Source organism: Cyprinodon tularosa, unplaced genomic scaffold, assembly GCF_016077235.1.
Source record: "Cyprinodon tularosa strain WSP-4 unplaced genomic scaffold, ASM1607723v1 ctg229, whole genome shotgun sequence".
NCBI lineage: Eukaryota > Metazoa > Chordata > Actinopteri > Cyprinodontiformes > Cyprinodontidae > Cyprinodon > Cyprinodon tularosa.
In genome coordinates, this window is record NW_024038856.1 from 366539 (window position 1) to 391336 (window position 24798).

Sequence of the window (24798 nt, forward strand, 5' to 3'; positions counted from 1 at the left end):
TGTCCATCTCTATACACGTCTGTCTCTTTGTGACAGATGAGGGTGATGATGATTCGGAGGGGTCCTTTGTGTCTTTACTGCCGCAGCATCATGTCTGATTAAATGTCATTAAAGAGTCTGCTGCATCAACTGTGCAGTCTTTGGCAGTTTGTCCTCTTGGTCTCACATGAGAAGAAAGAACCATCTCCTGCTTCTGATGCTTCGTTGAACACCAAAAGCTGATACCCTTGGACCAGCACCAAAGTGAATGTTTTGGGTGGTACACACCAAACGCTTGGAACATCAAAGTTTCTTGAAGAACTTGTATTATATTCTTGAAATGCAAATCAACAAGGTTGCTGGTTTGAATCTACAGCTACTATTCCAAACCTGAACCAGAATAACAACTGAAGCTTCAAACCAGCAACCCTCTGGATAGTGAGGAATATAAGTATTTGAACGCCCTGCTATTTTGCAAGTTCACTAAGTTAGAAATCATGGAGGGGTCTGAAATTGTCATCGTAGGTGCATGCCCACTGTGAGAGAAATATTCTAAAGAAAAAAAAATTTCTGTTTTTTGCATGATACAGCTGTTAATAAGTATTTGAACACCTGAGAAAATCAATGTTAATATTTGGTACAGTAGCCTTTGTTTACAATTACAGAGGTCAAACGTTTCCAAAAGTTTTTCACTGGGTTTGCACACACTGCAGGAGGGATTTTGGCCCACTCCTCCACACAGATCTTCTCTAGATGAGTCAGGTTTCTTGGCTGTCGCCGAGAAACGCATAGTTTGAGCTCCCTAAAAAAAGTTCTCTATTGGGTTTAGGTCTGGAGACTGGCTAGGCCATACCAGAACCTTGATATTCTTCTTACAGAGTCACTCCTTGGTTATCCTGTGTGTGCTTTCGGTCATTGTCATGTTGGAAGTTCCAGCCTCGACCCATCTTCAGTGTTCTGACTGAGGGAAGGAGGTTGTTCCCCAAAATCTCACAATACACCGCCCCCAGTCATCTACCACCATCTACCACCCCCATGCTTCTTCACCATTCTTGTTCCTCCAAACACTGTTAGTGGAATTATGACCAAAAAGTTCTATTTTGGTCTCATCTGACCACAAGACTTTCTCCCGTGACTCCTATGGACTCCAAATGGTCATTGGCAAACTTAAGACAGGCCTTGACATGAGCTGGATTAAGCAGGGGAAGCTTCCATGCAATGCATGATTTCAAACCATTAGGTCTTAGTGTATAACCGGTAACCTTGGAAACAGTGATCCCAGTTCTTTTCAGGTCATTGACCAGCTCCTCCCGTGCATCTCTGGGCTGATTTCTCAACTTTCTTAGGATCATTGAGATCCCATGAGGTGAGATCTTGCATTCCATGAAAACTTGAGAGGAGATGAAACAAATAGGCCTATCTGCTTAATAGGAGAATGTACTTAAACATAATGGTTGTGTTATGTCGCCAAAAAGACGCCTAAATAATGTGTTCGCTGTTTAAAGCAGGAAATGAAGTCTTGAAAATTAATTAATTTAGGACATATTTTTATATAAGCCTTTATTGCGACGCCAGCACGCGCGTCACGCAGAGGCGTGGTCTAATGCGTCATACACGGAAGTGATGTAGAGTCATCAGACCTGCAGAAAACAACAGAAACGGGACCAGAAGAAACCTGATTCCGGGCTTTATCCAGAGTTAACCCGGTTGAGGGTCAGTGCAGCTGTCCGCCATGTGGATCGAGCCGGAGGAGGTGCTTCTTGCCGGAGCTCTGTGGATGTCAGAGCGGGCCAATCCGTTCTTCATCCTGCAGAGGAGGAGGGGGCACGGCCGCGGAGGGGGGCTGTCCGGTAGGTTCTGTTCGGTCTGGTCCGGTCTGTCTCTGGGTGACTAGTGAATAAGCAATTTGATGTGTCTGTTTGGTTTGTGTTTGACGAGTTTAAGGGGGGAGGGGGTCTCTGTTGGGCTCTATGTGGGCGGAAGGGGTGGACGGTCCACTCGGTTCGGTTCGGCTCTGTAGGAAGGAACTGTTCCATTCTTTTAGTTGGATGTTCTGTTCTCTCTCTGTGAATTGGTCCAGTCTGAACAGTTAATTGTGGGTGTTGGTCATCCAGCTAAGTTCAGGTTTTTTGGAAACAGTTCTTGCAGAACCTCAGTAACAGTCACCTCTGGTTATGTAAACTGAGAACAGAACAACTAGTTCTGGATAATTGGATGCAAAACTAGAACCCCAGAATAAGGTAAAAATGTGGCTGGCCTCAGGTCTGAGGGGAGTGACGCCATGAAGACTCAGCTGACTTTGTTTACTTCCTGATAAAGAACCAGGTGATTAATGTTTGCATCATGGGGAAGGTCTTAGAGACCTGCAAGGGTTTAGGTGGGGGTGGGTCTGTGTCGTTGGGGGTCAGACCAGTAAAATGTTAAAGGAAACAGAAAGTGGTCGTCCGAAACCAATTAGTTTCCAGAGGAGGGATTGGAACCAGCAACCTTTTTCACTTCTTCCCTATTTAAACCTTCCTAATGATGGTGAAACTTGTGCACACATATCTGCTGGGAATGATCTGAACATCATCTGACTAATTTCATTTACTTTATAGCCCCAATTCCCAACATGTTACTTAACTAAGGCAGTTCAGTCTAATCATACAGACAGATTGAACTAATCTGAACTATCATGCATTACAAGCACTGATGGTTCCAAGATTTGGACCCGAAGACGTTCTGCAGGCTCAGGAAACCTTTGTTGGACAAATGCATGGCTGCACCACAACAGGAAATGGATGTTGGGATGTTTAACACATTGGAAGTTATTAATATTTTACGCATTGACCTCAGAATGGAAGGTTGTGACCCAAACTGCAGGTCCCGTTGTCTCTCTTTCAGATTTTCTTGTATCTCTTATGTGGCTTTTAGACCTTCACCATCAGGCGGCTGCAGAGGCGTAGGCAGAATATTTTTATAAGGGTGGCCAGGCAATAACCATCGTACACTAAGGGGTGGCCAAAAGTGGATAGGCGCCAGAACCTCAGGGTCAATCTACACTGTTCCAAGAGGAAAATTAACGAGCAAAACATTCCATATTTTCTAAATAAAAACAATTTATACTTTCCTACAGCCTTTGCTAACAAGTAGACGCATATATTTAAACATCCGTGCTTTCTAAATAAAAGATATAGCGGATAAAAATCTTTCAGTTTTGAGATCGTCATTACTTATTTACTTCTATCAATAAACATTCTGCATAAAATTTATATTTACAAGCACTAATATTTACATAAATTGATTATTTTCTAAGTTTTTATTAAAATTTTTATTTATCTATGATTTCACTGAAGACACGTTTTCTCTTTACCCCATATAAAACAAAATCTAGTTCTGAAAAGAGAATGAAATCTGTATTTATCATCTTTGATGTTAGTAAATTGATGTGTATAATTAACCACAAAAACATATTAATGTTTTGAATATTCTGCTTGAGAGTATTACTGCTGCCACCTCTGATGGAGGGGGTTAGAGGGCATGGTGGCGCTTGTTGTGTGGTTCCCTCACTTCTTTTGGTCTGCCACAGGGAGCTGCGGCTTCAATGTTTTTTAGCACCATCAGCTTGTGAATGTATGTGAATTGGTGAATTAAAGGGTTCATGATAAAGTGTGTTGGGGTGATCAGGCCTGATTTAGCACCGCATAAGTGCAGGCCATTCACCATTTATATGATCTGCATTAGCAGTTCAGTTCATCTGAATTCTTTGCTCCTTTTTTATATCTATAAAGTTTCAGTGGTTTCCAGTGACACCAATGGTTCACAACCCAATATAAAGTGATGCATAGACAGAAAATACACATTGCAACAGTTTCTGTAACGTCTCCATTTTTCAGGAAGTCGTATCCAAATGCCAGTTTTTATTGGCTCTTCTCTTCCTATCTCATGACTTGAAGCAGGAAGTTTTGTTGGTCAGGACTCTATGGCTGCAATATTTTGGATAAGTTAGATTCTTTTAAAGGCTCCATTGCAGTAATGTACAATACTGAATGTACAATTTTAGGAGGTGTTTTGACAGGAAACCTTTTGGATTATTTTAGAATTGCACTGTTAAAGTTGGTTGTAAGTTGGAATAGGTCATTTGTGCATCTTTAAATCTAATATATTTTTTCTCCATTTGTGGCTCAATGCTTCTTTTTTTGGATGTTTTTTTTTTTCTTCTGGTTTTAGATGCTGTGTGGCTTTTTGAAACCGCACAAATTTGTTGAAGAGTATACTCAAAGCAGCCATAGGGAGTTTTGTTAATCTTAAAAGCTAAAATATTACTTAAACTATTTGCAGGAATTTTGAATATGTCCCACCCAGCCATCCGTCCTCTATACCCTTCCACTTTCTCCTTTCAGTGTTGTTGAAGAGTAAGTTCCTCTCTTTAGCTGTCATTGCATGAAGTACAAGTAGTAGATAGGACAAGCTGCTACATCATAGCATGACATTTTATTATTTTTTTAAACATGTCTGTCTTCTCTTTAGTAAAGCAGACCTGCCTTGTTCTAGCGATGTCCTTTTTTTAAATTTCTGTAGGTGGTAAATGTATTGTAGACTTAGACTAAGACAACTTTTATTGTCATGTATGCAAAATGAAATTTCGTTTTGTACAGCTTTCAGAACGTTTCCATTCCATAAAACGCAGCAGTGATCAAATTTAAACAGTGTGGGAAAAAATACATGGTGCAAAAAAAAAAGAAAAGAAAAATAGAAATGTAGACATTTTTGCAAGAATCATGCAAAATGCGAGAATCGTGAAAAATCATTATTACTGAATGTGAAACAATAAAAATTTATAAAAATTAGCATTAAAGCATATGAAAATTGCCCAGATATAAAGTTGGGTTCATTAATCTGTTCTGAAAGTAAAGCTTTTGATATTCTATTTCTCTGTTTCTGTCTAACAATAATTCCTTTAAAGTGGTCATAAAATGCAAACAGAGTTTCCATTGTCATAGATGAATAACGATAGTTCAGTTGGTGAAATAGACGTACAGAGAAGTTCACACCCCATCAACACCTTCTTTCTGTCCAAATCTCACAATTCTAAACTTCCACAATAAAACGGGTGAATCCAAACGAAGCCCTGAATTGACGTAAATTCGGGGATGCTGCCTTATTTGGTTCTGGCCTGTACTTTTGTCACGCCCCGAAATTGACATACAGACCAGCCCAATGGTTCACTGGCCCAAGGGAGGGAGGGGTATGAAGTGTGGACTGCTGGGCCGCTTACTGGGCCTGGCCTCAATAGAGAGCCATGAGCCGCCTGTCTTCAGCCGGAGAAGGGGGGCCAGTAAGGCAGGCCGGGGGAAGCACAGTGCCGCTGGCTCCCTGCCCCCATCCACCGGGGTTCCTGGGCCAGCCCCAGAGCTGACAGTTTGGTTCGAGTGCTCGGTGTGACCAAAATCCCAGATGATTTTGAAACTCCCCCCGGACTTTTTTTTTTTATGTATCAAAAGTTGGAAATGTCCGGTAAAGAGAGGACGTTTGGTCACCCTACCATAATCAACAATTTTGATTTTTAGCTAGTGAGTGCTTGTTGCTATGATGCGTCTTTGCGCAGCAGCTTCGCTCGTTGTGAACCAACCAATCAGTGCACAGCTCATCTAAATATTCATGATCATACCATAAAAGGAAGAAACCTGTTGTTTCATTCTAGGGCTTCTAACCAGGCTTGCATTAGGGCTCATAGAACAGCATACAACATAGAACTATGTCATTTTCAGCCCAACCAGTGTTGCACACCCTATTTAGAGACCTTAAGGACCAGCACCAAATACCCTATAGAATCCTTATATGATAATTTAGTTCAAGGTAAACTCCATCAAAGTGGATTACGCTGAGGCGATGAGAATCTTAGTAGTAAAAAATGTTAGTATTAACAGTTTGCTGGGACTGGATTTTTTTTCACCCTTGGTGATGGGAGTGGTTTGCACTTTTGCAGTCTTTGAAGTCTGAACCAAAGCTTCAGGGGAAATGCAGCTTTCCCTAATTTCAAGGCAAAGCAGCTTAACAAACGTAATTTTTAAACAAGAATGTGAACAACACCTATAAAAATATAACGTATAACAAATATAACATAAAAAAGCACATTTAGATCTGTGACACACCTTCATTACTTTAAATCTGAGCACCTTTTTTAGATTTGTAATTTTATCTAGTTATTCAAGTAAGTAAACCATCAGTCTTCATTGGGTAAAAAAACCAAATGTTGAAAATCATTGCTTGAATGTTCCTTGTCCTGATCCCCCTTTCCTAAACAGGTACTTTCTTTTTTCATGATTTACATTTTAATAAGGAACTTATCTTAATTTTTTTGTAGGTAAATGAATTGATCAGTTAAACTAACATAAACATAAGGGGCTATGTTTTAGGACAAGAGATAAAAGTGTAATTAAAGGTAAATTACGGCAACACGGTTAACTCTGCACACATGTAAAAAAAATCCACAACAACTTGCCCTAAAAATATTGTTGCCAAAACAACATATGACTGTCTGAAAGTTATATGATTTAAATATTGAATCACATAAATGCATACAACTCCATAACATCAACCAAATCATAGATGGAGCTGCAAGTGTAAGAGACTAAATGAGAATAAAGCGAATCTACAGCACCTCTTCACCCTAAACCTGACCTAGGAGACGGTTCCAGTGATGTGGAAGACCCGCTGCCTTGTTCTGGTACTGAAAAATACTTGGCCATCAGCCCTAAATGACCATAGTCATTGTCCCTTACGTCCCACATCATGGAGGTCCTGGTGAAAATCCTGTTGATCCACCTTACTAAGCAAACAAACTATTTGGACTACCTGCAGTCTGCTTAATCCCATGACATTGTGGTTGGAGATGCCCTCATACACCTGCTTAAATGTTCCCTGCTGTCATTTAGACAGGACACAGAGCACTGTGAGATCATGCTCTTTGATTTGTCCAGTGCTTTTAATAAGATGCAGCCTGTTGGAAAGACCAGAAGACCCAGGTGGAGGCCTCAGTAACTGCCTGGATCAAAGATTACCTGAAAAATAGACCATGGTTTATGAGTCTGTAGGATCATCAGGTTGTCAGCTGCACAGGGTAAGGTACTCTCACCAATCTGTTTTACTCTGTTCACCTGAGACTTCCAGTAGCAGACAGAGTCCTGTCATCTGCAGAACTACTCGGATGACTTTGCAGTCATTGGGGGGCATCAGAGATTGACACCAATGCTTACTGCAGCTTGTTAATTGCTTTGTGCCATGGTGTGGAAATTATTGTAGATTTCAGAAGAAGGTGGAACAAGTCATAAGTTGTTACCGTAATTGGAGAAGAATTGGTGGTAGAGAAGTATAAATACTTAAGTGTTCTGGACGAGAGACTTGACTGGAAACACAAATGTGAAGCTGTCTACAAAAAGGGAAAGAGCAGACTGTACGTTTAAGGGAAGCTTAGCTCCTTCAGTGTTTAGAGGAATATGCTTCATGTCTTCTATAAGTCTGTTGTGGAGAGTGTGATCTCTTCTGCCAGCATTCAAATGAATTAATGAAATAAAGAAAATCATTTAACTCAAGTTAAACTGTCACCAGATGAGCTAAAAGATGAAGTGGTACATATAGTTATAATTACGGTGGAGGGGTTTGTAGATGTATATTGATTCAATCTCAAGGGCTGATCCTTGTGGAACTAAGCATGTCATGGCTCCTGTGTTGCCCGGTTCCCCGGCATCCCTGCAGGTCTTCTTGTGGGGACTCTAGATGTGGTTCTGGACTCGAGTGCCAGGGTGGCCCCCTACAGAATCCTGTTGCAGACTGCAGACTCTCAGATCTACTGGAACATTGCTTGTGGTGAGCAGAAGAACTGAAAAAACATGAGCTTAATCCAGATGCTGGTCTTTTTTTAGGTCTGTTTATCCTCATTTGTTTTGCAGGGTCATCCCGCAAGGAGATTACGGAGCATTGGGATTGGCTGGAATCCAATCTGCTGCAGACAATCTCCATATTTGATAATGATGAAGATGTCATCACCTTCGTCAAAGGAAAAATCTCTGTAGGTCTAAGACGATACGTGTTTGCCCAGGTTTTTTTTTCTTTATGACAAGTAATGTCACTTCTTGCAGGGCATAATTGCGGAAGAGAACCGGCTGAAGCAGAGTGATGACCAGGAGGAGGACAGCGGGAAGTTTCGAGAGGCAGAGCTAAAGATGAGGAAGCTCTTTGGGATGCCTGAGGAGGAGAAGCTGGTGAACTATTACTCGTGCAGTTACTGGAAGGGTCGAGTGCCACGGCAGGGCTGGCTCTACCTGTCCATCAACCATCTGTGCTTCTACTCCTTCCTGCTGGGAAAAGAAGGTATCCTCAACCAACTACACACAAACATGAACCAAATCACTCTGCAGTGATTACTAACTTATCTTTGCTCGCATAGTGACTCTGGTGGTGCCATGGACCGAGGTGACCCAGCTGGAGAAGAATGCTACCCTGGTATTTCCAGAGAGTGTGCGTGTGAGCACCCGGAACGCAGAACATTTCTTCTCCATGTTCTTGAACATCAATGACACCTTCAAGCTCATGGAGCAGCTCGCTAACATCGCCATGCGACAGCTGCTCGACAATGAGGGATTCGCTGCTGACCGATCGCTGCCCAAACCCTGCAAGACACTGAAAAACGTCTCTGCTCTAAAGAGGTCTCGCTCTGATTTAAACCGAGTCTGATCAGGGCTGGCAGGGTGAAATTATCTGTGTCATAATGATCCTTCCAAGTCAAAAGCATCAACAGCTGTTTTCTGTCTGCAGGGACTTTGATGCCCGAGCTAAGAACGAGCGGTACCGCTCCATGTTCCGGCTTACACAGGACGAGCGGCTGGACGGACACACAGACTGCACGCTGTGGACGCCGTTCGCCAAAATGCATGTGGTGGGACAGCTCTTCATCTCTAACAGCTACGTCTGCTTCAGCAGCAGAGAAGAAGACCTGTGTCAGCTAATTATCCCACTCAGAGAGGTAAGTCCTAAAATCTACAGAACTGAGACCAAAGCTTGAAACCAAGCCCAGGTCTCCTCTGGGTCTTGGTCAACCTGTCTGCTTGTCCCTGCAGTATCTTGTTCAAGGTCACAGCCATGAACTGTTATACCTGCTAAAATCCCCAGTCTGTTAGTGCACACATTGGGGCATACTCAGTCGATATTTGAAGGAAACCTGTTCTTGTGGTATGGAACCAGAACACTTGAAGAAGACCCATTGATTCTCAAAGGAGAGGGGATTAACAATAAACTTCTGCTCATGGATTATAAACCCAAAATAGCAATGACTTCAGTCCGTCTTTGACCACCTTTCAGAATCTGTGTAACACCCCTTAAGACTGAAACATACTCCCACGTTGGGTTGTTGGGTCAGTCCGTGTGTGCCATGCGCAAGCCCAAAGATGCGCTGTACTCTTTTATAGGTGACGTGGGTGTAGTTGCAGTCCTTGCAAAAACCACAGAGGGGCAGTGGTCAGCATAACAAGCAGAAAGTTCCGTAAAAATTAAAAAAATATCCACTGGACTTGGTTTTCAAGATTTGAAGACGTTTCGCCACCTCTCCCGGAAGCTTTCTCAATTCAAATGTCTGGATCCGCAGTGAGTTTGAGTCTTATATAGACAACGCCTTGTATCGCTTGGAAACATGCAATGGAAACCGATGAATGGGTCGTTAGTTCCATCGTTAGCCTGTAATATCTGAACCTGTCTATGATTCTAGGGGTCGGTCGTTAAAGGGGGGATTGTCATTAAGGGGGGGATTGTCTCCTGTAATACCTGAAACCTGTCTATGATTGTTAAGGGTTGGTCGTTAAGGAGGTATTGTTCACCGGCTGGAGCGGGTAGGTCCCTCGTTCCTCTGTGATGGGGTGGGGGGTTTGGTGATATCTGGAAGGGATCATGTCTATGATTGAGTTGTATGTTTTTGGAAGCTGGAATCTGAGTCCACCACCTCTGTTTAAAGTTGGTTTTTCTCTCTTAACATAGATGGCTTCCTTCACGCCCCTCTCAAACCACCTATTTTCTCTATCCAGAATATGGACATTCTGGTCCTCAAAAGAATGTCCTTTGTCCACAAGGTGTAGGTGTACTGCGGAGTCTAGTCCAGAGGTGGCCGCTCTTCTGTGTTGGGCCATGCGTCTGTGGAGAGGTTGTTTGGTTTCTCCAATATAAAGATCAGAGCATTCCTCACTGCACTGAACGGCATATACCACTCCGCTCATATTCGGTCTGGGGGTTTTATCTTTCGGATGCACTAGCCTCTGTTTAAGGGTTTGGTTTGGCTTGAAATGTACTGGGATCTTGTGTTTGGAGAAAATCCTCTTGAGCTTTTCAGACACTCCAGCAACATAAGGGATTGTGATGTTTTTGCGTTTAATTTTCCCATCGCTGTCTTCTGTTGCGTGTCTTTTGGATTTCCTTGCTGATTTGATAAAAGCCCAGTTTGGATATCCACAGTTTCGGAGAGCATCTTTGATGTGTTTCTGTTCTTTTTGCTTCCCATCTGTTATAGTAGGGACATGTTCTGCCCGGTGTTGTAAGGTTCTGATGACTGAGAGTTTGTGTTCCAGTGGGTGGTGTGAGTCAAAAAGAAGATACTGGTCTGTGTGAGTAGGTTTCCTATAAACTTCAATGTTTAGGCTTCCATCTCCTTCCATGCTCACCAGGCAGTCCAGAAAGGGTAGTTTGTTATCCTTGGCATCCTCTCTGGTGAATTTGATGTTACGGTCAACAGAGTTGATGTGTTTGGTGAAAGCTTCCACTTCCTCTAGCTGGATTTTGACGAAAGTGTCATCCACGTATCTAAACCAGTGGCTTGGTGGTATTCCATTGAAAGTGTCTAAAGCTCTCTTTTCCATTTCTTCCATGTAAAGATTTGCTACAATTGGTGATACTGGAGATCCCATCGCGCAGCCATGTTTCTGTCTGTAAAAATTACCTCTGAATTTGAAATAGGTTGTGGAAAGACAAAGGCCCAGTAGTGTGCAGATCTGGTCCGGAGTGAAATTAGTCCTGTTGTTTAAATCACTATCTTGTTCAAGACGTGTCCTGACTATTTCCACTGCCTCTGTTATAGGTATGCATGTGAAAAGTGAAGTAACATCAAACGATACCAGGGTTTCTCCTGGAGCCATCCTTAAATGTTTGGCTTTGTTGGCAAAGTCTTTGGAGTTTGCTCCTGAGTTGCTCTGCCTCCGTTTCAGCCAGGTTGTTGTTCCTGATGGCCGATTCAGTGGCCGTGATCAGTTCCACAATGGGTACTTCTTGTGGAGCAATGGCAAAATTCAGGCCTTTACTCAGTACATCCATCTCTGGTTTTGTCAGTGGTCTGCTAGATAGGTTTTTTACCCACTTGTCTTCAACCTTGATGTTATCCTCCTGAGTCATGTTGCTCTCTTGTTTAAATGCTGCTTTCTGTTGTAATCTTTTGAATTTGGCTTTTTGTCTTTCTTTTGTTTTATGATGTTGTGAAAGCTTGACTTTATTGACCAAAATGGCAACTTCTTCAAACAAGGTTTCGGGGAGAAGTTTGGATAGCTTCTGCCTTGTCTGATCTATTTTGTGCGAGATAGCTTCAATTGTGAAGTGAGTCTGTCTAATCCTCTCACTAAGCAGCTTTTTGTGCGCATTCCTAAGAATCTCTTCTGCCCTGTGTCACAAAGAAGGGGCACCACTCAGGCCCATTGTCAGCAGCATTAACTCAGTAACATACAACATTGCTAAACAGCTTACTAATATCTTAGCTCCCTTGGTGGGGAACACACCACATCACATAGAAAACTCCAAAGACTTTGCCAACAAAGCCAAACATTTAAGGATGGCTCCAGGAGAAACCCTGGTATCGTTTGATGTTACTTCACTTTTCACATGCATACCTATAACAGAGGCAGTGGAAATAGTCAGGACACGTCTTGAACAAGATAGTGATTTAAACAACAGGACTAATTTCACTCCGGACCAGATCTGCACACTACTGGGCCTTTGTCTTTCCACAACCTATTTCAAATTCAGAGGTAATTTTTACAGACAGAAACATGGCTGCGCGATGGGATCTCCAGTATCACCAATTGTAGCAAATCTTTACATGGAAGAAATGGAAAAGAGAGCTTTAGACACTTTCAATGGAATACCACCAAGCCACTGGTTTAGATACGTGGATGACACTTTCGTCAAAATCCAGCTAGAAGAAGTGGAAGCTTTCACCAAACACATCAACTCTGTTGACCGTAACATCAAATTCACCAGAGAGGATGCCAAGGATAACAAACTACCCTTTCTGGACTGCCTGGTGAGCATGGAAGGAGATGGAAGCCTAAACATTGAAGTTTATAGGAAACCTACTCACACAGACCAGTATCTTCTTTTTGACTCACACCACCCACTGGAACACAAACTCTCAGTCATCAGAACCTTACAACACCGGGCAGAACATGTCCCTACTATAACAGATGGGAAGCAAAAAGAACAGAAACACATCAAAGATGCTCTCCGAAACTGTGGATATCCAAACTGGGCTTTTATCAAATCAGCAAGGAAATCCAAAAGACACGCAACAGAAGACAGCGATGGGAAAATTAAACGCAAAAACATCACAATCCCTTATGTTGCTGGAGTGTCTGAAAAGCTCAAGAGGATTTTCTCCAAACACAAGATCCCAGTACATTTCAAGCCAAACCAAACCCTTAAACAGAGGCTAGTGCATCCGAAAGATAAAACCCCCAGACCGAATATGAGCGGAGTGGTATATGCCGTTCAGTGCAGTGAGGAATGCTCTGATCTTTATATTGGAGAAACCAAACAACCTCTCCACAGACGCATGGCCCAACACAGAAGAGCGGCCACCTCTGGACAAGACTCCGCAGTACACCTACACCTTGTGGACAAAGGACATTCTTTTGAGGACCAGAATGTCCATATTCTGGATAGAGAAAATAGGTGGTTTGAGAGGGGCGTGAAGGAAGCCATCTATGTTAAGAGAGAAAAACCAACTTTAAACAGAGGTGGTGGACTCAGATTCCAGCTTCCAAAAACATACAACTCAATCATAGACATGATCCCTTCCAGATATCACCAAACCCCCCACCCCATCACAGAGGAACGAGGGACCTACCCGCTCCAGCCGGTGAACAATACCTCCTTAACGACCAACGCTTAACAATCATAGACAGGTTTCAGGTATTACAGGAGACAATCCCCCCCTTAATGACAATCCCCCCTTTAACGACCGACCCCTAGAATCATAGACAGGTTCAGATATTACAGGCTAACGATGGAACTAACGACCCATTCATCGGTTTCCATTGCATGTTTCCAAGCGATACAAGGCGTTGTCTATATAAGACTCAAACTCACTGCGGATCCAGACATTTGAATTGAGAAAGCTTCCTGGAGAGGTGGCGAAACGTCTTCAAATCTTGAAAACCAAGTCCAGTGGATATTTTTTGAATTTTTACGGAATGACTATGACCTGGATGACTGAGAACCTTCATCAGCAACAAGCAGAAAGGCAAGAAAAAAAGGCAAGAAACTCTTGACCTCCCATTTCCAAAATGGCTGAGTGCAGTATTGTTTATTTAAGAATTTATGATTATTGAAGATTCCTAGGTGTGCTAAACAGAAATATATGGTGGAATACAACAATAGGTTTTCCTGCTGCACACAGAGAGATGTGACGATGTGGAAACCAACCCATTTCCCCCCTGTGAAGCCCATACGGACCTTTTTTTAAATGAAATAAATAAAAGAATGTTTCACTTAATAAAAGCTGAATGCATTGTATACTATGGGTAGTTGTTTCAGACTTTATTTGTATGGTATGTGATGGAATCCTTGTTTGTACCACAAGTTTGGCCAATAAACTCGGCGTATGCCGTTTTCAATCACTGAATAACCAGTAACAACACTGCATTTAACCACACTGCTCCACTTCAACCTTTTGCACCATTTGATGTCAGTATAGGCAAACTTGTTTATGGAGAACAACTTTATATCCTTCCATTTGAAACAAGGCTGGTATGCACAGACTTTGCCAAGTTACAAAAATTCTGAGGTGCGCAACCTAGCACACCCTTGGAGCACACATCCTTGTGTCTTGTGCGATGTGGCGAGTATAAACCAAGCTTATGGGGGAAATTAATGGATCACCAGCCACCTGTACCCAAATTCTGTTGGTAGACTACATCAATGTCATCTATTCTCATTTACTTATTGATGTATTGCTGACAGGAACGCTAGACATTTTGCCCCTAACTGGTTTTATTGGTTCCAGCAAATGGGTCACAAGAGGTGAAGGTTAATGATTCTCCCTCAGCTGGTATTCCTCAAGGATGTACGTCCTCAACATCTGTGTTCAAACTGATTGCTGATGGATGCAGAAGTCTCGTGATCATGCAATATTCTGATAAAACCACAAGATTGCTTTGTATAAAAAGGGAAGTGGGATGTTTCTTTAACTAAGAGCTCCATGAATCAGCTGTTGCCCATGGCAACAGTATTGATTGGTCATGTTGTTCTAAATAAAAGTACATTTCCAGAAGGTTTAATAAGGTTGTAGTTCAGCAGTAAAGTGCTTGTTAAAAGGACGCTGATTTGGACATTTGTCCGAGACTAATTTCAGCTAATGCTCCTTGTTCATGTATTTACACATGATTATCTGCTCCTCAGGTGACCATTGTGGAGAAGGCGGACAGCAGTAGTGTCTTACCGTGTCCCGTCTCAATCAGCACCAAGAATAAGATGAATTTTCTCTTCGCCAACCTCAAAGACCGAGACTTCCTGGTGCAGCGAATCTCAGACTTCCTGCAGCGAACACCTGACAGCTCATGGGGGGACACTGGCCCGCTGTCTCTGATTGGTTCCTCGGTGAGTTAAATTTAGTTCAGGAGATATTTTACTGTCAGAATCCTATGTTTCAGTCTAATGTCTCCTTGTACCCAGGGGTCCTCCAGCGTCCTCCTGTCCTCTTCAACAGGATCTGACTCCGTCCACAAGGGGCGCCATTACCACCCTGGTCTGCCTACTGCAAAACAGAGTCTGCTGCAGCTATACCATCGAGATGGTCCAGAGGACCTTGGTCCCAAAGCTGTAAGTATGGTTCCCAATGAAGGAATGGTGCATGGTAAGGAGACACTGATCAGTCGTTCCTCACCTCTTCCCTCGTGCAGATGAAGGAGAGGATGAAGGAGGAGGCCTGGAACATCCATTTTTCAGAGTTTGGTCGAGGTGTCTGTATGTACAGAACCTCCAGAACCAGAGAACTTGTCCTCAATGGGATCCCAGAAAGCCTGAGGGGGGAGCTGTGGTTGCTGTTCTCTGGTCAGTGTTCAATTCATAGTTTGTATACTTCAGAGATGCTCTTCTCCTCCATCTTCACCTGTGTCACCCTTAACTTACAGGAGCTCAGAATGAAATGGCATCCCACCCTGGTTACTACAGCGACCTGGTGGAACAGGCCATGGGGCTGTGCTCATTGGCTACTGAAGAGATCGAACGAGACCTTCATCGCTCGATGCCTGAACACAGAGCCTTCCAGAATGAGATGGGTATTGCTGCGCTGCGCCGGGTACTCACAGCCTACGCCCACCGGAACCCAAACATTGGTTACTGCCAGGTACTGAACCAAAAACTGCTGGAGTGCACTGAGGCTAACCCAAGATTACCGTGGGTTCTAAACCGCACCTGAAACTACTGTTGGGTTCCTCCAAAAACTACCGAATACTTTAGGTACATTAGAAATCCTTCAAACTATTAGATTACTGCCTAGATAAATCTAGAAACAAGATAACTTCCAAAACTGATAAGTTGGCTTCTAAGTATGCTACTGAACAACTGTTCGGAACAATTGGAACTATTAAACTTCGATGGTGCGTTGGCCCATTCCAGTCATGAAAACCTTCTACAGGGATTATCCAAAAGAAATATGCTCGATACACCAGTTTTTGACTCTACTTCTAGTAAAAAAATATAATAACGTTAGTGAATATTTATAATGCTGTTGAGGAGCATCTAGTGAAAAGATTTCTGTTGAAAAACTTGACAGGATGTCTCTCAGAATTTATTGCTCACTGCACAAGGAATCAGGACTTTCCAGACTTTTTAAAATACCATTGTGTCTCACCGTACTGTCTCTATTTTTAGAGGCCAAAGTAATGTACACAGTAAAAAAAAAAAAAAAGAGCTACAAAGGCAGAATGATTTGACCAGAAGAGAACCTGGATCTTGTTGATTAGTGCCATTGTCAAACTTTAGTTTGTTTCAATGAAAGAGTTCTGCATGGCCCATTCTGTCCTTGCCATGTTCTGTTTCATTGTGAGTCCTTGTCTCCTCCAGGCCATGAACATCGTCACCTCTGTCCTGCTGCTCTACAGCACCGAGGAAGAAGCCTTCTGGCTGTTGGTGGCGCTGTGCGAGCGCATGCTGCCCGACTACTACAACACTCGGGTCGTAGGTAGGTAACGCCGGTCCCATGAAGTCAGAATTCTGCCTGGATTGCACATGCATACTAAATACTCAAACGGGCAGTGGTATTTAAAGAAAATTTATGTAAACTTTTCTCCACCCACATTTTAAATGTTTTATGTTTTAATACCATGAGCCCCCCAAATTTTACAAGCACGTGAACAGGATCCCTTCCTGCGCTCATGGCCCTGTGCTCGTGGTGCTTGTGTGTGGACTTGTTTCTGTGTGCTTCTTTCAACTTTTGCCACTTAGATGACAGATTCAACCATAGAAATTAAAATGTCTCTGATTGGCTCCTTTCAGGAAATCCTGCCTCTTGAAGCAATCCTGTTTAAGACTTCCTGAAAAGTAGCCAATCACAGGTGGTTTACTCTCTCCAGAAGATTCCCCTCTTAAAGTGACAAAAGTTGAGTGCATACAATCCATGGTGAGGTTTGGGAGAGCATCACACGCATCAGCAGAGCTGGGGTCTAGGAGAAGACTGGGTTGGGTTTCTGGGTGGAAACCGCCACCTGGTTCCGTGGGCCGTTGTCTTCTCTACGTGGCATGCTCATGTCTCAATGGGTCTTTGTCTCTGCAGGAGCTCTGGTCGATCAAGGAGTGTTTGAAGATCTGACGCAAGCCTTCCTGCCTCAGCTCTATGAACACATGCAGGACCTGGGAGTGATCACCACCATCAGCCTGTCCTGGTTCCTCACCCTGTTCCTGTCTGTGATGCCATTTGACAGCGCTGTCCTGTTGGTCGACTGCTTCTTCTATGAAGGGATCAAGGTCATTTTCCAGGTACGGCCCTGTTAGCTGCTGACTACTGGTCACCGGTTTACAGAGGAAAAGCAAACGGCAAATCTACAGTCATTCCGTAAAAGTAGGTTTGCTGATGAGAATCTTCATCAGCAAACCTACAGTCCTTGAGCAGTGAGCTTCTCTGAGTACGGCTAAGCCATTAGTTCATGTATGCAACCTAAACAGGATCACAGTTTGGTGTGAACGATCCGTTTCAGAGTTCTGCTGACTAAAGAAAAGTCTGTTCAAGCTGTAAACTATTTCAAGGTTTCTAGCCAGCCTGTAGATGGAGATTATAAGGAGTATTGAATTATCTGCCGAGCTGTCCTTTGACCTCTGGCCTGATCCGTCCACAGGTTGCGCTGGCTGTCCTTCATGACAACATGGATGCTCTACTGGCCTGCAGTGATGAGGGGGAGGCTATGACCATCCTGGGCAGGTAAGAGCTCCTAACTGATTCAGACTATGATTAGGTCAGGTCTCTCCACATCTGCATGTAAGAGCTATAAAGAAATTAGAATATGCTTAAAAGTTCCGTATTTCTCTTTCCTGGAAAGTAAAACTAACCTGTTTTATAGATAAATCAGATACTTTAATCCTGGAATTCTTGTCGTTCTGTTGATTATAAGTTAAAAATATTAAAACACTTCTAATCAGTGTTGTAAAACTTGAATTCCAAAAAGTGGAAGGAGAAAAAAAAGTGGTGCAAAGAAAGGTAGCTAGAACCCCTCCAAGGACTCCAGCATTTGACATGAGGACTTCAACGCCCCATGATCATGAGTAACGGACCCCAAGCTCTTAACCCAAGTGATGTATTATTGGACTTCTGTGCAAGTCACTATTTGTTCACACACAATGTTTGGAGACCCATTCACAAGTGAGGGGAGAATGGAGCGGGAGATTGAGAGATGGATCGGTGCAGCTGCTGCTTTATTGTAGGTGCAGCACGGTTTGCAGTGGTGAAGAGAGAGCTGAGCAGAAAGGCAAAGCTCTTGATTTACTGGTCAGTCTATGTTCTTACCTTCACCTATGGTCATGAACACTGCATCATGACCGAAAGAACGAAATCCCAGATACCCGCGACTGAAATTAGTTCTCTACGCCGGGTGGCTGGGCTCTCCCTTAGAGGTAGAGTTAGGAGCTTGGTCATTCAGCAGGGGCTCGTAGTATAGCCGCTTCTCTTCTACATCAAAAAGAGGTGGCTGAGGTGGCACTCTGGAGTAATTCCAGGCACTTCCTGGGAGGAGGCCCAGGGGACAATCCTGGGCACGCTGGAGGAAATATGTCTGGGAGTCTTTACCGATACTGGTGACCCCATGACCCGGTCCCGGATGAAGCATATATGAATATATAATATTTAATTAAATCTGTAAAAAATTATATAAAATAATAACTAAATAAATTCAAAAATGTTTCACTATATTTTTGATCCAGGCCATGCTGGAACAGATCTAAGCTCAGTTATAAACCTTAACAAACCATGAGTTCCACCTGTGCTGCAGGTACCTGGATAACGTTGTGAACAAACAGACCGTGGCTCCGCCCATCCCTCACCTTCACGCCCTGCTGACCAGTGGAGATGACCCTCCCCCAGAAATTGATGTCTTTGACCTCATCAAGGCATCCTATGAGGTCAGAGTGATGTCACTTCCTGTCTGTTAAGTCAGTCATTGCAGAAGGTTCAGTAGCTTTTCGTCAGTCATTGAGAAAATATGATCTAAGCATGCATTCAGAACCTTTGTTCTGAACAGGAGCCATGTAACAAAGTTAGCCAGAAACCCGCAAACAGAACCATGTGTGATGATGTGCTGTACTACGAAACGCACTCAGCTAACCTTCTTCTACTGTGACATAGAAATGTCCTACATTATCAGAGGGAGATCATCTGCCTTCTTCTTCTTCATGTAGAAGTTTGGCAGCCTGCGGTCTGATGTCATTGAGCAGATGAGGTTCAAGCAGAGGTTAAAGGTCATCCAGTCTTTGGAGGACACAGCACAGAGGAGTGTGGTGGGTGTGGCTGAACATTTGATGTCATGATTTGAGGACATCCTTCTCACAGGTTTGTCTCTGCAGGTGAGGGCGATGATGACAGAGTCTGAATTCAGCATCGAGGAGTTGGAGGAGCTTTACTGTCTCTTTAAGGTCAGAAACATTAAATGCCTGGAATTCTGGTCTACATATCCTCCTCGGATCCTCTTTGTCTAACATGTCTGTCTCTGATCCGATTCAGTCCAAACATATGACCAGCTGTTACTGGGGGTCCAGCAGCTCAGCAGCGGAGCGCCACGATCCTAGCCTGCCATACCTGGAGCAGTACCGGATCGACCCAATCCAGTTCTCTCAGCTCTTCTCTGCCCTCTCGCCCTGGGTCTGTGGAAGCCACACTGCTATGCTATCGGCCCGTCTCTTCAGGCTCCTGGACCAGAACCAGGATGGGCTGGTCAACTTTAAAGAGTTTAGCACTGGCCTCAGTGAGTCTGATCCTGAGAGCTGGTGAATAGCCGCCTCCATGTCAGATCTGGTCTCATGCAGTTTTTTGTGTCTCTGCAGGTGGGATGTATCACGGAGACATGATGGAGAAACTGAAGCTTCTCTACAAGCTCCACCTCCCTCCAGGTACCGCCCCACAGCTCACCTGATGCACAGATCAGAACTGGAAGATCTGACCTGTTCTGTAGAGCACAGATGAGAACCAGAACTATACCAGCTGACCGTGCAGGGGTTCTACCTGATGTGGTCCAAACACCTTGACGGCCCTAGGTGTTCTATTAGAGGACGTAAAGCTAAGTGCGGTGTCTGGATCCAACAATACAGGAACTTTAAAATGTGCATGTAGTGTAGTTTAAAACTTTACAATGTAGTGTTTCCCTTCAAAGTAGGTCAGGTAAGGAGACCCTCTGTACCTGAACCACCTCTGTGACAGAATCTGAAATGGTGCTGCGTCATTCGGGCCAAAGTTACTGATGGTTCGGATGAACCGTAGATGACTGTTCTCTGAGAAGCTCCTGGATGGCAGACCATGTTCTCACCTCTAGAGCTGGCAGGGAGGGCGGGGCTAAACCAGTGGCAGTGAGATTGGAGGAAGGGATAGAAAAGCATGGGACAGACTCTGATCCTGAGAGCAGAGGGGAGCTGTTCTGATTAAGTTTCCTGGTTTGAGACACATGAACTGTTTTATTTAAAAATCATTATGCCAATGTTTTTGGCATAATAAATTTTACCACCTTGATTTTAAGTATTACATATTGAGAAAACACTATTATTCGGATCCACTCAGGTGTGTGATTTTCCACTTACAGACACTTGGCCTTCCTTAGAGCTCGTCCCATGTCCATTCGTGCTTCGCCTGGGAATAACATTTATTTATACATGCTGGAGAATCCCACATTTCACTAAATTCTACATAAACTAGGATGCCTAAAATCTGCTTAGATACATTTATACCCGCATATACCCCATTTACACTACCCTTGAGAACCGTGCCGAGACCGGTCCGAGCTCAGTAACTGAGATAACTTATCGTGTGTAAACTGAAAGCAAATTGAACTGAACCGAGATAGACACAACCGAACCGAGATAACTGCAGACCAGTTCCAGAGGTGGGCTCGGCTTGGTTTTTCCCTAGTTCGGTACTCTGATACCAAGAGCGCATGAGCAGAACGCGTCATCTCCGTCTGGCTGCACATTCCGATTCACACTCCATTCCAGTAGTTGGCGGTAATGCCCCTCCGGAAGTTGCTTGCCAACCAACACAAAACAGAAGAAGAAGAACAACTATCATAATCGAAATCTTCTCCACGCAAAATTTGATTTGCTTGATTCCCTCCTCCTTCGTCTTCTTCTTCTTGTGTTTTATGGCGTTTGGCAAATAACTTTTGGTGCATTACCACCTCCAACTGCTTGATTTCCTCCTTCGATACTGGCAGTAATACCGCAGATCGTCACTAGGAGGCGAGGAGGCGAGAGACCAAGATAGCGTGATGTGTAAACGGTCTTCAGAACCAAGCTCGGCCTGGTTAACTGATCCGAGCTCGGACTGGTCTCGGCATAGATCGGTTTTTCAAGGATAGTGTAAATGGGGTAAGAGTGTCTGCTTGCACCATGTTTCCTACAACAAAATCTGCTCACAGATGTTTGTTTGTTTGCTGCAGCTCTGTGTGCTGAGGAGGCGGAGTCTGCTTTGGAGGCCACTCACTTCTTTACCGAGGACCAACAACCAGGTGAGCACACTCTTTGTTCATAAAGTTCAGAGCACATAAAAGCAGCATCTTCATAATGCTTTTAGAAACAGAAAATGCAAAACTCAGAAAGAGCCACAGCCCGCTAAGTATTAAAAGCTTTTAACCATAAGAAGGGCTGGTTCTCTCTTAGCTTCTTTCTTTTTCTTGGTACTGAGAGTAAAATGTAGGGCTGTAGAACGGAGCGAGACCTAAATGGACGCCCTGTCAGTGAAGGGAGCTTGGAGCCGGTGAAATGTGCTGGATAAAGATGTGCCGCAGCACGATTAAAGACCCACTGACACCAGAGTAAAGCCCAGTATTCTAGGCTTATGGTCAGGAAGGGTTGGACCACCGTCTCATTAGCGTTTTTGTTTGGGCCAGCGGCTAAAGGAGCTGGACCTGACAACAGACAGAAACGGGTCCAGACCTCACACAGAAATGGATGGACAGGTGGAGGGTTAGCCGTCTTTCACCTGCAGCAGGTTCTGTTTCCTCCTGTGACTCTCAGCTCTGACTAACACCATGATTCCTCCTCCTGCTTCTTCTTCTTCCCTCTCATGTCTCCTTTCAGAATCTTCCTTCCTGTCTGATCTGGACTCTGTGCGGAGGCAGGAATTGGCATCAGGTTTGTTTGAGTTTTTAAAACCCCCTTTTTTTTAGCCCCGCCCACAGCAGGTGATGTCACAGTGCATTTTTCATCCTGTGCTGTAAATCAGCAGTGGTTCAGTCTAGGTTGTTTACGGTACTGACCCAGATGGTCTTGCTGCTTTTTAACATCCTGGTGACGCTGACAACAGCAGCTGTTGCTGAAACAGATGTTTCACCAGATGTTCTCTGTGGAACTTGGCTCCGCCTACTGTGCTGGAACATCTTTATTCTATCTTAGCTGATTGATCGCTTCAGGTCACATGACCCAATACGGGACCACTCTGTTGAAACCTTAGTGCCTCAACATAAATACCGCCGAGCAGAGTAGGGGTGACATCACTGATTGGGTGTGGGTTATAGGTGTGTCATAACACAGTGTAATCTCATTACTTTACAGTGCAGTAAAGATGATGATGATGGTGATATCTGCTTTCATCCTAACAGGTGAGGAACCAAAGGCTGGAGAAGAAGAAGAGGAAAAGAAAGGTGAATATGCTCCTTAGATTTAACCACAGCTCCTGCTCTGCCCTTTGCTTATGTCCTCCTTCTTGTCCTGACCTGCTACCTTGTGTTCTTACGTGCCTGCCCTCTTGTTTCAGAGGTGAAGGACTACAGGTATTACTTGAGGATGTGGGCTAAAGAGAAGGAGCCCAAGAGAGAAACCATCAAAGACTTGCCCAGGATGAACCAGGTGAGGCCTGATGCAGGTGAGCATTCTCTGACAGTGAGAATGTTCAGAAATGATCATCTGTTAACCCGTTTACAGGAACAATTTATTGAGCTGTGCAAGACCCTGTACAACATGTTCAGCGAGGAGCCATCCGAGCAGGAGCTCTACCACGCCATCGCCACTGTTGCCAGCCTGCTTTTGCGGATAGGAGAGGTCGGCAAGAAGTTTGGCAACGGGGCCAAAAAGTGTGAGGCTCAGGCCCCGCCTCCTGCCCAGCAGGTGGAAGAGGGGCCCGGCGAAGGAACTTCGGCTGAGGCTCAGATCTGCCGTGCTCTGGCCGATGCCCAGCTGGAGCTGCCGGCACCGCAGACGTCCGACGAGGAAACGAAAGACGACACATCTGTGTCGTCGTACTCGATGGTGAGCTCCGGTTCTCTGCAGTGCGAGGACATCGCTGATGACACCGTGCTGGTAAGCGGAGAGCACAGGCGGGGCAGCACGCTGGATGCGGATTGGTCAATTACTTTCGAGCAAGTGCTGGCCTCACTATTGACGGAGCCAGCCCTTGTTGAGTATTTCGAGAGGAAGACGGACATCCAGGTCAAAATAGCCGCTTGTAAGGCTCAGCGTGCTGTGGAGCGTCAGATAAGCTCTGCGTCAGACCATGAACTCAACCAGCATATCTCCTGACTCACCTGAGCACCTTACTGACCTGAGCATCTAATTTCCTGATAACCTGTCTGACCACTTTACCGATCACATCACTACTCAATCACCTGACCCCTTGATTGGTCACCTGATCCCTTGATTGGTCACCTGGCCCAGTGATTGGTCTCCTGGCCCCCCCCGAGCGGCCATCTGGGCCCCCGATTGGTCACCTGATCAGTCACGGCCTCCATTCGACTCTAAGAATCACCCACAATGATAGTGACCTGGAGTTATCAGTCATTTTACAAGGAAGTCACTGACAGACCTATGATATCATCATCATCATGTGATTCCTATGTGTGTCATAGTAAAAGCTTTTATGGAAGGGGATTGTGGGGCTTTTATTGTGAAAGAAAAGCAGAAAGTGTTGGTCGTTGATCTCTTATTGGTTACTGAATCTGCTACAGAACCAAAACACACAGGCATGTAAAAACCCTGTAGTGAATATTTCATAGAGGCGATATCACAGCAAGATGATTTTAAGAAAATAATGACTGAAGGAAAGCAAATAAGTTCAGTGTTTGTATTTTTTTCATACTCTTATGCCTTAGCTTTGTTCTTTTTGTTTCCAGTGTACCTCCTGTCCATAGTGACTTCACAGTATTTTTTTTTTATCTGTTTATCTGCCTGCTTTTAAATCTGTTGTATTGATTGGTTATTGATCTGTTCTAATAAACCTAAAAGGACCATCCTTCTTCTTCTGTGGTGCTTGTATGAATGTTAAGATTACATGAGAGGTGGTTGCAAACATCAGCTTTTGACAGCAGCTTGATCTCCATTGAGGTTGCATGACTCAGCAGCTGCAGAATCCTCTAGAGGGTGCACTTGTATTTGAACAAAACTCCACACAGAGGAGGATCTGCCTTGGGCTGAATGCTCAGCAAGTATTTATCCAGATTCAACTGGTGTTGCTGCAATAATCCAGTCCAAGAAGGGGCTAATTGGACTTAGAACCTGAGCACCAGAACCTGAAGTTTAACACAAGAACCCCCAGCCTTTACTGACTGCTCCTTTTTTTACTGGAGGGCCCAAAATGGCACCGCTGGGGCAATTTGCACCTCAGGCCACTTTTTCTTATGTGAATGCAGCCATTAGACAGTACCATAGTGCCAGCAGTTTTGGTCTGAATGCAAGTGTTATAGGCCATAGTATGGAGGCAGTATCATGAAACTTTATAGTTTTTTGTTTTTTTTTTTCAGTCCTGAAAATGTATTATAAATCTATACAAAAGGTTTCTGATCACAGCATTTTAATTGGGAACATTACAGCTCTTGTAATTCATGCATTTTAGCCCCACTGTTACTAGCCCAC

General features: G+C 44.0%; 1 protein-coding gene across 1 annotated transcript; it reads left to right on the forward strand.

Moving 5' to 3' along the window:
• The first annotated feature begins 1711 nt into the window (after positions 1–1711).
• On the forward strand, positions 1712–24181 carry LOC119784565 (TBC1 domain family member 9B). Its single transcript, XM_038286667.1, has 23 exons — positions 1712–1829; positions 7717–7827; positions 7911–8029; positions 8100–8331; positions 8408–8666; positions 8776–8983; positions 14665–14862; positions 14938–15084; positions 15165–15315; positions 15396–15610; positions 16330–16447; positions 17039–17241; positions 17598–17680; positions 18744–18873; positions 19150–19248; positions 19315–19383; positions 19472–19712; positions 19792–19857; positions 21393–21461; positions 22033–22086; positions 22554–22595; positions 22709–22800; positions 22876–24181. The coding sequence occupies exons 1-23, from the start codon at positions 1712–1714 to the stop codon at positions 23467–23469; spliced, it is 3618 nt and encodes a 1205-aa protein (XP_038142595.1). The 3' UTR covers positions 23470–24181.
• Positions 24182–24798: the final 617 nt, after the last annotated feature.